Below are 14,448 nucleotides of genomic sequence, written 5' to 3' on the forward strand. Positions count from 1 at the left end.
GCAGGCAACCTCAAGGGAAGGCCTCAACCTCTGTCCTGTTCTCAGTCATCCAGGCTGGCCCTTGTGTGAGACAGGATGCTGGACTGGAAGGGCTATTAAATCTGATCCAGCAGGGCTCTTGTCTGTTGTTCTGACGGGCGCTGGTGGTCACGTTTGCTGATCCATCCTCCACCCCCTCTTGCCTTGTATGATCCCCAAGTCTTATTTTTACCTCTCTGCGGGAAAGAGACTTACATGAGGAGGCGGCTTCTTCAGCAGCACCAGCAGAGCCTGCAACACCAAGTTGGAGAATCGCGGCCCGATTGGGACGTAATCTGAAAGGCAAACGGGGCGACAAGATGAATCCCCTGCTGCTGACAGACAGCTGTGGATCTCTGCTTGGGGTTTCAGAAGGCTGAGTCAGGGCGACCAAGGACAGGCTGCGCTGGAGAGGACTCAAGGCCACAAGAGGGTCCTGAATGGGCAACCAGAGGGCTATCAGTCAGGGATGCAGCTTGAGTGCTGTCTTCAAAGAGGGAGCTATGGGGAGACCACCTGCCCACCATCACACACCAGTTTCTTTCCATCGATTGGGCACGTTGGGTGGGGACGACGAGCAGACTGGTGGTTCTCCCCTGGAACCTGCATGGAAGCCTTCTGGATCAAGCTTTAGAGAGAAGTCCTTTTCTCCCTTTCTCACAATACAAGAACTGACGGACACTCCATGAAATTGCTGAGCAGACGGGTTAGAACTGATAAAAAGGAAGGACTTCTTCACCCAAAGGGTGATTAGCACGTGGAATTCACCACCATAGGAGGTGGTGGCAGCTGCAAGCCTAGACAGCTTCAAGAGGGGATTGGATCAAGATATGGAGCAGAGGTCCATCAGTGGCTATTATAGACAGAACTCTGTCTGGGGTAGTGATGCTCTGTATTCTTTGTGCTGGGGGAGGGCAACAGTGGGAGGGCTTCTAGTGTGGGAGGGCTTCTAGCCCCACTAGTAGATCTCCTCTTGGCACCTGGTTTTTTTTGGCCACTGTGTGACACAGAGCGTTGGACTGGATGAGCCATTGGACTGATCCAACAAGGCTTCTCTTATGTTCTTATGTGACACAGAGTGTTGGACTGGATGGGCCATTGGCCTGATCCAACATGGCTTCTCTTATGTTCTTCTGTGACACAGAGCATTGGACTGGATGAGCCACTGGACTGATCCAACAAGGCTTCTCTTATGTTCTTATGTGACACAGAGTGTTGGACTGGATGGGCCATTGGACTGATCCAACAAGGCTTCTCTTATGTTCTTATGTGACACAGAGTGTTAGACTGGATGGGCCATTGGCCTGATCCAACATGGCTTCTCTTATGTTCTTCTGTGACACAGAGCGTTGGACTGGATGAGCCACTGGACTGATCCAACAAGGCTTCTCTTATGTTCTTATGTGACACAGAGTGTTGGACTGGATGGGCCATTGGCCTGATCCAACAGGGCTTCTCTTATGTTCTTATGTGACACAGAGTGTTGGACTGGATGGGCCATTGGCCTGATCCAACAGGGCTTCTCTTATGTTCTTATGTGACACAGAGTGTTGGACTGGAGGGGCCATTGGCCTGATCCAACAAGGCTTCTCTGATGTTCTTATGTGACACAGAGTGTTGGACTGGATGGGCCATTGGCCTGATCCAACAGGGCTTCTCTTATGTGACACAGAGTGTTGGACTGGATGGGCCATTGGCCTGATCCAACAGGGCTTCTCTTATGTTCTTCTGTGACACAGAGTGTTGGACTGGAAGGGCCATTGGCCTGATCCAACAGGGCTCCTCTTATGTTCTTATGTGACACAGAGTGTTGGACTGGAAGGGCCATTGGCCTGATCCAACAGGGCTTCTCTTATGTTCTTATGTGGCACAGAGTGTTGGACTGGATGGGCCATTGGCCTGATCCAACGTGGCTTCTCTTATGTGACACTGAGTGTTGGACTGGATGAGCCAGTGGCCTCATCCTACATGGCTTCTCTTATGAAGGCTGCCTTATTGGTCTAAGTGGCCAAGAGACCCACTCTTGCTACCTACAGATCACATTTGTCTTTCACCCTGGACTCCCACCCGCCTCCAAGGTACAGGTGCCCCAGCACCCAGTCTGTGCAGCACTGCCATCATATTCCCTGTTCAGATTCCCTAGAGCAGGGGTTCCCAACCCCCGGGCTGCACACCAGTACTGAGACAAAGTCCCATGCCAACCGGGACTCAGGAGGACAAAAGAGGCAGCCCAGCCTCACCCCGAAGCTGCCTCCCCTTGCAGCCTGCCTTGGAGAGAGGCAGAGCAGCCCCGCCGTTCCTTTCGCCTGCCTGGAACCCGGACGGACGAAAGAGGAAGTGCAGCCTCGCTCCAAAGCACCACCTCTTTCATCCGCCTGGGTCCTGGGTGGCAGAAGGGTCAGTGTGGCAGTGACCTTTTCCTACCCCTCATTTAAAGACCCCCATGGGGAGCAGGGATGGGGCGGGGGTGCAGCCTGGGGCGGCAGAAACTCCAGCACCCCCACCGGTCCGCGGAAAAACTGTCTTCCATGAAACCAGTACCTGGTGTCAGAAAGGTTGGGAGCCACTGCCCTAGAGCACGGGAAGGCAGACTTCCAGAGCAGGTCCTAGCCCAAAGAGACTCCCACTTGGGCCAGAACAGCCTGTTTGCTGTTGCCCCCCTTCCCCCCCTCCCCAGTTTCCTCACCTAAGAGCCTTTCGATGTCGTCCACCACCACGCAGCTGAGCTGAGACTTGTAAGCATCGTCAAAGATCTGTTTTTTTCAAAACATCAAAGTCAATGTCCACCTCTTAGTACGACGGAACATGCATTTAAAACCAAGAAATAATCGGTTTTGTTTTAGTCTTTGCAAACAGAAATATACAACTGAAACGCTCAAGTCGCCTCCTTCGCAAGATATATCCTTTTTTCAGAAAGTTGTGGAAATAGTCTTAGAACACAAGACGAATTCCAACTGTAGCAACTCGGCAGCAGCTGTAATTTGGGGCAGGCACAGTCAAGCCTGAAGAACAGGTGTTTTGAATGTCTCAGCTAAAAATGCAGAGATTGATGAAGGAACATCATGCGTTTATATATTGTCAGATATTGCACTTAGCTCTCCTTTGGAAAGGTTATCAGATGTCCGGAAGCCTTGAAAGAAAGACTCACCTATATTTCTACTGTACAGGATCTTATCAAGAAATATTATGCGAAGAAACCTCTCTCTTACACTCTTGGCTTCAGCCTCATGAAACAGAACGTGGATTGGATTTCTAATGTCTCAGAATCCTAAAATACCAGAAGCTCTGGGACAGCAAAACTGTAATGGCCTCAGCCCTCCCTGCCCCCACCCCCCAAAATACGGAAAGAGAACAGCTGAAAGTGCTACACAGATGCAGATTTAGGCAAAATGTCAGATGCCTGAATGAGATCTTAACCTGAGCGCAGCAAAGACAGTCATTCTCCACCTGTGCAAAGCAATGCTTTCTCCCTGGAGGTTTTTTAAAGACAAGACTCGACAGGTATCTGCAACTGGAGAAGCGTCAAGTACCAGATTACCCTGCCTAGGGAAAGTGATGACTAGTCTACGTGACTCAGGGCTTCCTTTCCCACTGCACTCGGTAGTCTGCTCCTTGCCACTGCCTCCCCGTGAAGCATTTGCTTCCCTTCCCTTCATCCCAGAGCAACACAGATCTACCTGGAGCTTCCCCTTCCTTCTGCCTATCCAATACCACACCAGCTCCCACCTGTATTTCCAGTCCCAGCACCTCTCCATTCCTTCACTCCTAACCTCTTACCCTTCTCTCTGCTCCCAGATTGCTTACAAATGAACATATGAAGCTGCCTTCTACTGACTCAAAACCTGGGTCCATCCAAGTCAGTCTTGTCTACTCAAGACTGGCAGCGGCTCTCCAGGGTCTCCAGCTGAGGTTTTTCACGCCTACTTGCCTGGACCCTTTTTAGTTGGAGATGCCAGGGATTGAACCTGGGACCTTCTGCTTCCCAAGCAGATGCTCTACCACTGAGCCACCGTCCCTCCCCTGCTCTCCAGGGTCTCCAGTTGAGGTTTTTCATGCCTACTTGCCTGGACCCTTTTTAGTTGGAGATGCCAGGGATTGAACCTGGGACCTTCTACTTACCAAGCAGAGCCAGTTTGGTGTAGTGGTTAAGTGTGCGGACTCTTATCTGGGAGAACCGGGTTTGATTCCCCACTCCTCCACTTGCACCTGCTGGAATGGCCTTGGGTCAGCCACAGCTTTCACAGGAGTTGTCCTTGAAAGGGCAGCTGCTGTGAGAGCCCTCTTCAGCCCCACCCACCTCACAGGGTGTCTGTTGTGGGGGAGGAAGGGAAAGGAGACTGTGAGCCGCTCTGAGACTCTTTCGAGTGGAGGGTGGGATATAAATCCAATATCTTCATCTACCTCACAGGGTGTCTGTTGTGGGGGAGGAAGGGAAAGGAGATTGTGAGCCGCTCTGAGACTCTTCGGAGTGGAGGGTGGGATATAAATCCACTATCTTCATCTACCTCACAGGGTGTCTGTTGTGGGGGAGGAAGGGAAAGGAGATTGTGAGCCGCTCTGAGACTCTTCGGAGTGGAGGGCGGGATATAAATCCAATATCTTCATCTACCTCACAGGGTGTCTGTTGTGGGGGGGGGGGGAAGGGAAAGGAGATTGTGAGCCGCTCTGAGACTCTTCGGAGTGGAGGGCGGGATATAAATCCAATATCTTCATCTACCTCACAGGGTGTCTGTTGTGGGGGGGGGGGGAGGAAGGGAAAGGAGATTGTGAGCTGCTCTGAGACTCTTTGGAGTGGAGGGCGGGATATAAATCCAATATCTTCATCTACCTCACAGGGTGACTGTTGTGGGGGAGGAAGGTAAAGGAGATTGTGAGCCTCTCTGAGACTCTTCAGAGTGGAGGGTGGGATATAAATCCAATATCTTCATCTACCTCACAGGGTGTCTGTTGTGGGGGAGGAAGGGAAAGGAGATTGTGAGCCGCTCTGAGACTCTTTGGAGTGGAGGGCGGGATATAAATCCAATATTAAAAAAAAAAGCAGATCTTCTGAATCACCATCCTTCCAATGGAGGGGCCATATATCCTTCTGTATGGACCGGGCTTTCCTGCCATGAAAGAACTGTCCACACAACACTCCCACTGAACCAATATGTCCAAACAGGTCTGTAGCCAGGATTTCATGTTTGGGGAGGGGGGGGGGCTTATGGCAGCATTTTTCGTTGGGGGAGGCCAGGGGGCCACCTGGTTTGACCCTAAACACTTTCTCTGCTTCTCAAGTAACGAAACACTTTCTCAAAGAATTCAGGTTTTCACGGCTGGTAACATCATTAGGGTTTGTAGAATCTTTCGGGATCAAGTGCCATGTTCTACTGGAGAAAGTTTTCCTTCCAGACGTTTCGTTCTCAGCTGCGGAGAACATCCTCAGTGGCGTTGCAGCCGGAGCAGGCGCTCTGATCTTCTTGGCTGCTGTGCATTGAGTGGGGCCAGGGCTGCCCTTTCACCACACCCCCTCCAGCCTAGAAATAGCAGCTCTCCAGCAGCCCTGGCCCCACTCAATGCACAGCAGCCAAGAAGGTCAGAGCACCTGCTCCGGCTGCAACGCCACTGAGGAGGTTCTCCGCAGCTGAGAACGAAACGTCTGGAAGGAAAACTTTCTCCAGTAGAACACGGCACTTGAGCCCGAAAGATTCTACAAACCCTAATGAAACACTTTCTGCTTCTCTGTTCTAGGGAAGGCTTCCTCCCTCAGCACCCCAGTGCTTGGAGGGTCTCTCTCTTTCCCAGCACTCTTCTGCGCCAGTGTGGCGAGGTGTTCCCAATCCCTGGGGAGGGCCAGCAGCCACAGCAGCTGCAGGGCCTGGTCACAGCATGTCCAGTGCACAAGCCAGGAAGAAAGTGCTTCTTGATTAGAGCACCTCACAGCAGTGGCAACACAGTATAGGGCAGGGGAAAAACCAACTGTGCACAAAACACACAATAAAAATATAAATATGTAGAGTCTCTCTTGTTCGTCTCTGTTTGTTTCCAATGATACCAAATGCACAATATACAAAAAATGTCTCACAAAAGGAAAGGAACCACAAAACTTCAGAGGCTATATAGTCCTTCACATCTCTTATGTGAGAGCCAGTTTGGTGTAGTGGATAAGTGTGCCGACTCTTATCTGGGAGAACCGGGTTTGATTCCCCACTCCTCCACTTGCAGCTGCTGGAATGGCCTTGGGTCAGCCAGAGCTCTCTTATCTGGGAGAACCAGGTTTGATTCCCAACTCCTCCACTTGCAGCTGCTGGAATGGCCTTGGGTCAGCCATAGCTCTGGCAGAGGTTGTCCTTGAAAGGGCAGCTATTGTGAGAGCCCTCTCCAGCCCCATCCACCTCACAGGGTGTCTGTTGTGGGGGAGGAAGATAAAGGAGATTGTGAGCCGCTCTGAGACTCTTCGGAGTGGAGGGCGGGATATAAATCCAATATCTTCTTCTTCTTCTTATCTGGGAGAACCAGGTTTGATTCCCCACTCCTCCACTTGCACCTGCTGAGATGGCCTTGGGTCAGCCATAGCTTTCATAGAAGCTGTCCTTGAAAGGGCAGCTGCTATAAAAGCACTCTCAGCCCCACCTACCTCACAGGGTGTTTGTTGTGGGGAGGGGGGAAGGTAGAGGAGATTGTGACCGCTCTGAGATTCAGAGTATAGGGCGGGATATAAATCCAAATCTTCTTCTTATTCAATTCTGTGTGGTATCCGAATTCCATATAAATTCACACGCTGAGCTGGTGCCTAATGAGAATTTGATTAAGTGGTCTTATTTGACATCAGAAAGAAAAATTGAGCAGATTGGATCTTCGAGGAAGCATTCAATGCGAAACGTGATCCAAGTTGACGGGTGGGACTGTCTCCTTCCATATATGCCGAGGAGGTCGCCACGTTTGGCCTCCCAACATCTGTTGGACATCCCCAGCCCCAAGAGATGCCTGTCTTGCCTCAACTAGGGCTTTTTCGGTCCTGGCCCTGATCTGGTGGAATTAGCTCCCTACAGAGATCCGGGCCCTACCTGGCTTATTAGCCTTCCGTAGGGCCTGTAAAATGGAGCTGTTCCGCCAGGCGTTTAGTTGAGGCTGCGGGCGTCTGTTCTTGATCTGGTTGGCCTCTCCTGCCGGCACTGTCACCTGTGCTACAAAATGGATTATCGTCTGCCATCTCTAGGAGATACCGTGACGTGAGACAGCCAGGCTGGACAATATGTGATGAGGTAAACTTCTCCGAGTGCGGTTTTGCTGTCTGTTTTTAAAATGTTTTTACTGTATTTTATTGTTTTATCCTGAGCCTTACGGGGAATGGGCGGAATAGAAATATACTAAAATAAAATGAAATAAATCTTTGGAGCCAGGATTTATATGGAATTCGGATACCACACAGAATTGAATACGAGATGTGGACTATATAGCCTCTGGACATTTGGAAGTTCTGTGGTTCCTTTCCTTTTGTGATACCGTTTTCGCACACAGCTTACCTCGCAGTCACAATGCTGTTCCCTCCGCAGCGTCTGTCGGATTTCCCGCCACCTGCGCCGGAGTTACAGGAAGTGCCGCGGCTTTTGCGTAGCAAACGTAAACCGGGTTTTAGCGGTTTACGTTTGCTACGCAAAAGCCACGGCACTTCCTGTAACTCCGGCGCAGGTGGCGGGAAATCCGACCGGACGCTGCGGAGGGAACAGGATCGTGACTGCGAGGTGAGCTGCGTCCGAAAACGGTCTGAGTCATTGTTGTATATTGTGCATTCGGTATCATTGGAAACAAACAGAGACAAACAAGAGAGACTTTACATATTTATATTTTTGTTGTGTGCTTTGGGCACAGGTGTTGTTTCTTCTGCTTGACAGGAGCAGCAGTGGTAGCGGCCGCTGCTTGTTTTGAGTGACCCCGCAGAGAGGAGACCGGCAGCAACGCTGCAGAAACAGCGCTACGCTTGTTCAGAGCGGCGGGGAGCAAAGGGAGCAGACTGGGGGCTCTCCAATGAAGCGGCCATACAGATGGGAGGAGGGGGGGGGGTTGAAGGGAGCGGCCTGGCCCCTCCCGGGCCTCACTGCAGCTACAGGGCTGATGCCCAAAGAGACACTGCCACCAGACTGACAGTATATGTCACTTTAAGGGTTCATAATACTGTGTTAAAAGCATGTAACTCCCACTATACAGCAGTAACTAGAAGCATGTGAGCAACAGGTGAAACTCATTAGCTAAATGAGCAAAGGGATTGGCTAATGGATGTATAACAACAGTGGCCACACTTCTAACTCTTGCGGGTGAATATTGGAGGAGAGACGTGGAGAGGAGTTGGAGAGTGGCTTGTTATTCTGTTGGGTTGATTGACTGTATTGGATCGATGGGCTGGTAAATGACTATTCTTCTGGACTGTGATATTGTACCATTGAACTGGCTGGAATGAATGTGAGTGACCTGACCATTGGACTGACTTCGACTTATGCATATTGCCTGAACCCAAATATACTTGTTGAACTGGCTGTTGAGTTTGTCTTCACTAGAACTATAGCTGGGGCTGGGCTGACCAGAGTGCTCTGCACAAGGAGCTTCCTACACTCTGACACTGACATAGCCCCAGGGACGACATGAAGCAAAACTGGGGCACGAAAGCAGTCCGCAACTTACCTTCTTCATGGCCTGGCACTTGGCCGTTTCCGAAAAGCCAATCATCTTATCGGGAGAGCAGATCTTGATAAAGGGGAAACAGGACTCTTCCGCAATTTTTGCAGCCAAGGCTGTCTTTCCGCTGTGCGGGGGACCTGCGGGATGAAAGACACCAGGACAGACACAACTGAGCAGCAGGAACCAGAAGGTCCGGTCGGCACAGAGAACTCCAAAGCTACTTGCAGGCAAGGAACGCGAGGCTTCTCTTCTCATGGCTGAGATGCATATTCCACTTCCACATTCTTAAAGTGCTCCTGGGTCTAGAATTCTGCACAGCCTCCGTGGCTGCTTTCCCGTGCTTTCCCGTGCTAAGAGCCAGTTTGGTGTAGTGGTTAAGTGCATGGACTCTTATCTGGGAGAACCGGGTTTGATTCCCCACTTGCACCTGCTGGAATGGCCTTGGGTCAGCCATAGCTCTGGCAGAGGTTGTCCTTGAAAGGGCAGCTGCTGTGAGAGCCCTCTCCAGCCTCACCCACCTCACAGGGTGTCTGTTGTGGGGGAGGAAGGTAAAGGAGATTGTGAGCCGATCTGAGACTCTTCGGAGTGGAGGGCGGAATATAAATCCAATATCATCATCATCATCATCTACTCATCGGTTCATGTGACTATGGGCTGTCAATACGTATATCTTATGTGAGAGCCAGCTTGGTGTAGTGGTGAAGTGTGTGGACTCTTATCGGGGAGAACCAGGTTTGATTCCCCACTCCTCCACTTGCACCTGCTGAAATGGCCTTGGATCAGCCATAGCTCTAATAGAGAGCCAGTCTGGTGTAGTGGTTAAGTGCACGGACTCTTATCTGGGAGAACCGGGTTTGATTCCCCACTCCTCCACTTGCACCTGCTGGAATGGCCTTGGGTCAGCCATAGCTCTCTTATCTGGGAGAACCGGGTTTGATTCCCCACTCCTCCACTTGCACCTGCTGGAATGGCCTTGGGTCAGCCAGAGCTCTAATAGAGAGCCAGTCTGGTGTAGTGGTTAAGTGCATGGACTCTTATCTGGGAGAACCGGGTTTGATTCCCCACTCCTCCACTTGCACCCGCTGGAATGGCCTTGGGTCAGCCAGAGCTCTCCTAGGAGTTGTCCTTGAAAGAAGAAGAAGAAAGGGCAGCTTCTGGGAGAGCTCTCTCAGCCTCACCCACCTCACAGGGTGTCTGTTGTGGGTGGGGAGAAGGGAAAGGAGATTGTGAGCTGCTCTGAGACTCTGAGATTCGGAGTGTAGGGCGGGATATAAATCCAATATCTTCTGCTACTTCTTATGCCAACCTGTAACTTTGGAATACAAATCCACATCAAACCAAGTTTTCTAACTCTAGCTTGCTCACTAATTACACACTATGTCATAAGAACATAAGAGAGGCCAAGCTGGATCAGGCCAATGGCCCATCCAATCCAACACTCTGTGTCACTCAGTGGCCAAAAATCCAGGTGCCAAGAAATGGTCCACCAATGGGGCCAGAACTCCAGAAGCCTTCCCACTGTTGCCCCCCAAGCACCAAGAACGGGGAGGGACGGTGGCTCAGTGGTTAGAGCATCTGCTTGGTAAGCAGAAGGTCCCAGGTTCGATCCCCACTGGCAACTCCAGCTAAAAATGGTCCAGGCAAATAGCCGTGAAAAACCTCAGCTTGAGACTCTGGAGAGCCGCTGCCAGTCTGAGTAGACAATACTGACTTTGATGGACCGAGGGTCTGATTCAGTAGAAGGCAGCTTCATATGTTCATAAGAAGACAGAGCATCACTGCCCCAGACAGAGTGTTCCATCTATACCTTGTGCCTAATAGCCACTGATGGACCTCTGCTCCACATGTTGATCCAGTCGCCTCTTGAAACTGTCTATACTTGTAGCTGCCACCAGTTCCTGGGGCAGTGAATTCCACGTGTTAATTACTCTTTGAGTGAAGTAATACTTCCTTTTATCTGTTCTTAACCTACCGCTCATTGATTTCACAGAGTGCCCGTGAGTTCTCGTACTGTGAGAAAGGGAGAAAAGGACTTCTTTCTCTACCTTCTCTATCCCATGCATAATCTTGTAAACCTCTGTCATGTCACTCATCAAATATCATTTCTCCAAGCTAAAGAGCCCTAACCTCTTCCTTCATAGGGAAGGGGCTCCATCCCCTTAACCATGTTAGTTGCCCTTTTCAACATTTTTTTCTAAGGTATCGTCTTTTCTTGAGGTATGGTGATCTTCCTTCCTTCCTTCCGGCTCTCAAACATCTGACATTCAGGTCTTGCTGCTCTCAAAACATCTGACTTTCATATCATGCAACTCTCAAACATCTGACGTTCGTGTCTTGCTGCTCTCAAACATCTGACTCTCTGCGTCGCTCAGTGGCCAAAAATCCAGGTGCCAAGAAATGGTCCACCAATGGGGCCAGAACTCCAGAAGCCTTCCCACTGTTGCCCCCCAAGCACCAAGAACGGGGAGGGACGGTGGCTCAGTGCAACTCTCAAACATCTGACATGCAACTCTCAAACATCTGACACTTATTCTATGTGGCTCTTACATTAAGCAAATCTGGCCACCCCTGGTTTAGTCCCTTCCTTGTGGACCAGAGAACATAAAGCAGGAGAACCTACCTTCCAAAAGGACGCTGACCAAGGGGGTCCGGTCGCTGTTCTTGACCTGCTGCACAAGAAGCTCACCATCATCCAGGACCCGGGTGACGGGGTCACCCCACTTGATGATGCCATTCATGATGTAGCTGGCGTAATCCTCCTGATTGGTCCCAAATGCCTGTCGAAGAGAGGAGGTAATATGAACATATGAACATATGAAGCTGCCTTATACTGAATCAGACCTTTGGTCCATCAAAGTCAGTATTGTCTTCTCAGACTGGCAGCGGCTGTCCAGGGTCTCAAACTGAGGATTTGCACGCCTACTTGCCTGGACCCTTTTTAGTTGGAGATGCTGGGGATTGAACCTGGGACCTTCTGCTTACCATGCAGATGCTCTACCACTGAGCCACCATCCCTCACCTGACTGGAGCTGCTCTCCAGGGTCTCCAGCTGAGGTTTTTCACGCCTATTTGCCTGGACCCTTTTTAGTTGGAGATGCTAGGGATTGAACCTGGGACCTTCTGCTTACCATGCAGATGCTCTACCACTGAGCCACCGTCCCTCACCTGACTGGAGCTGCTCTCCAGGGCCTCAAGCTGAGGTTTTTCACACCTATTTCCCTGGACCCTTTTTTGGAGATGCCAGGGATTGAACCTGGGACCTTCTGCTTCCCAAGCAGATGCTCTTCCACTGAGCCACCGTCCTTCCCCAATGTAATGTACAAAAAGATTTGAGAACTCTAAAAAGTTTCACTCAACATTGTTAGCCAGTACATCACAGTGTTTGAGGGGGGGGGGGGGGGTTTGTATCGCTTGTCCCTGACCTCTCAGCGAATCAACAGACTTTAGCAGGCCCCCCTTCCCCGGTGACAGTGAATGGGCCCCACTTCCTAGTTCGATGGCAGGGGAGGAGGTGGGAAAGAGCTAAAGGGCTCTGGGGCCCTTGCCTCGCAGACCTGGGCATGCATGAGGCAGCCGGGTGGACCGGGAACACCCTAAGAATTTGTTTGTGTTTCCTTCCTCCTGTTCTTTGAAAAGCTTTGTTCAAACTGGCTGCTGCAAAGCGTTTTCTATTTTTGTCACCGCTGCATTTAGTAATTTTTTTAAAAAAATTGTAAGTTGCTTTGGTTCCCTTCAGAAAGAAAAGCGGCACAGAAATCCCCAAATAAAAAAAAGTGGAATGGTTTGTAGATTCCAGCCTGCCTCTAGGTGGGAACTGCTGTAAATGTACATGCTGAAGTTCAGGAGAAGGAGGGAGAAACTGGCTGCGCTTACCGGTTTGATGTCATTCTCCAGGGAAGCAAAAAAGTCGCTCCTGGTCACCTGCAGGGATTCTGCCTTCTCCATATCGACTTCCACTTTGGTGCTGGCCTGATCAGGAAACAAGAGATACCCGGTTAGAGGCCAGCCAGCTAAAAGCACCATCAAGTAGGGAATTGCCACGATCGAGTAGAGGCGCTCTTCGGAAATCCTCCTCAAAATCTCAAAAACTCTGGCTTGCAAAGAGGAAAAAATGTTTCTAGAGCTTGAGGGTAAAAGAACCCGTTGGGAACTGAACTGCGCCGTGTGGTCCATTCTCTCCCCACCCCTCTTGTCCAACTTGCCGGCTAGTTCTGCTGAATCCCCTCTAACTGCACAGATGTGACCAGACAGCCGTTTGAACTGTCCATTTGAACTCTCTGCTGCTCATCCCGAAAGTGTCAAGCACCTTTTTCTCTGTGACTCCTTCGCACAGCGGTCTATGGCCCTTAGTGGCCTATGCCAGAGGTGCGGGCCAGCATGAAGAAGAAGACTGCAGATTTATACCCCGCCCTTCTCTCTGAATCAGAGACTCAGAGCGGCCTAGAAACTCCTGCATCTTCTCCCTCCACAACAGACACCCTGTAAAGTAGGTGGGGCTGAGAGGGCTCTCACAGCAGCTGCCCTTTCAAGGACAACTCCTGCAATAGCTAGGGCTGACCCAAGGCCATTCCAGCAGCTGTAAGTGGAAGAATCAAACTCAGTTCTCCCAGATAAGAGAAGAAGATGATGATATTGGATTTATATCCCGCCCTCCACTCCAAATCTCAGTCTCAGAGTGGCTCACAATCTCCTTTCCCCTCCTCCCCCACAACAGACACCCTGTGAGGTGGGTGGGGCTGAGAGAGCTCTCGCAGAAGTTGCCCTTTCAAGGACAGCTCTGTGAGAGTTATGGCCGACCCAATTCCAGCAGGTGTAAGTGGAGGAGTGGGGAATCAAACCCGGTTCTGCCAGATAAGAGTCCGCACACTTAACCACGACACCAAATTAGCATGGAGTACATTTCAACAGCATGTACCCAGGGCTTTTTTTTTTTCAGCAGGAACTCCTTTACATATTAGGTCACCCCCCAGCTAATCCTCCAGGAGCTCACAGGGCTCTTAGTACAGGGCCTCCTGTAAGCCCAAGGAGAATAGGCTACATCAGGGGCGTGGGGCCTAATATGCAAAGGAGTTCCTGCTTCAAAAAAAGCCCGGCACGCAGCCCCTCCCACGCAAAGGCCGCCCTCCCCTGGAGGGGAGGAATTCAAAGGCCGCCATCCCCCGGATTTCAAGGCTTAATAACCAAAGTGTTCGATGCAAAGTATTCAAAGCAAAGCATTCTATGGCTGTACTTTGGCAAACTTGGGCACATCCAACCAGCAAGACCCATCTCCTCACCGCCAGCCTAAGGTTGCCCTTTCGCCTTAACAGTCCGCAGCCTCAGCATCCTCCTTCCTTCCCTCCCTCCCCAAATCGTTCGCACAGCATTCACACTGACCCCTGCATACCCCACTGTGCATTCCAGGTTCTTCACCTGCTACAAGCTAACGACGACGACAACAAGAAATGCGTATCAGCATTTCAACACTCTCCAATATCAAAAAGTGATTTTGCAGGCTCCAGCCGATCTCTAACCTTCTCGCCCTGACATTTCGCAGCCTGCATCGCTTGCTTTCCTGCTGAAGGTACGGTGACCTTTTCAAGTCAAAACGTGGACGAGGAGAAAGGAAGGAGAAAGATACCGACCTGCCTCTCATGCCAAAAGCGTGCCTTCGGGAGTTCAGGGAACAAAGTGCGCTGTGGATGCTGATCCCTCTCTGACCGAGACTGGAAACCCACAAAAGTCTCCATGCGCATCTGCAGGCCCCGTGCCTTGCTTTTTAAAATTCAGCAATAT

At 50.8% G+C, this 14,448-nt stretch overlaps 1 protein-coding gene across 1 annotated transcript in view; it reads right to left on the reverse strand.

The window, feature by feature from the left end:
- Nucleotides 1–14,448, reverse strand: part of NSF (N-ethylmaleimide sensitive factor, vesicle fusing ATPase) — a 159,891-nt gene that overhangs the window by 21,415 nt on the left and 124,028 nt on the right. Inside the window, exons 13-17 of the mRNA XM_060255915.1 lie at nt 12,547–12,642; nt 11,294–11,450; nt 8,677–8,810; nt 2,705–2,771; nt 235–314 (exon numbers count right to left, since the gene is read on the reverse strand). Coding sequence (XP_060111898.1) covers nt 235–314; nt 2,705–2,771; nt 8,677–8,810; nt 11,294–11,450; nt 12,547–12,642 — 534 coding nt within the window. The remainder of the gene's footprint in view (nt 1–234; nt 315–2,704; nt 2,772–8,676; nt 8,811–11,293; nt 11,451–12,546; nt 12,643–14,448) is intronic.

The sequence above is a fragment of the Heteronotia binoei genome, chromosome 15, assembly GCF_032191835.1.
Source record: "Heteronotia binoei isolate CCM8104 ecotype False Entrance Well chromosome 15, APGP_CSIRO_Hbin_v1, whole genome shotgun sequence".
Taxonomy (NCBI): domain Eukaryota; kingdom Metazoa; phylum Chordata; class Lepidosauria; order Squamata; family Gekkonidae; genus Heteronotia; species Heteronotia binoei.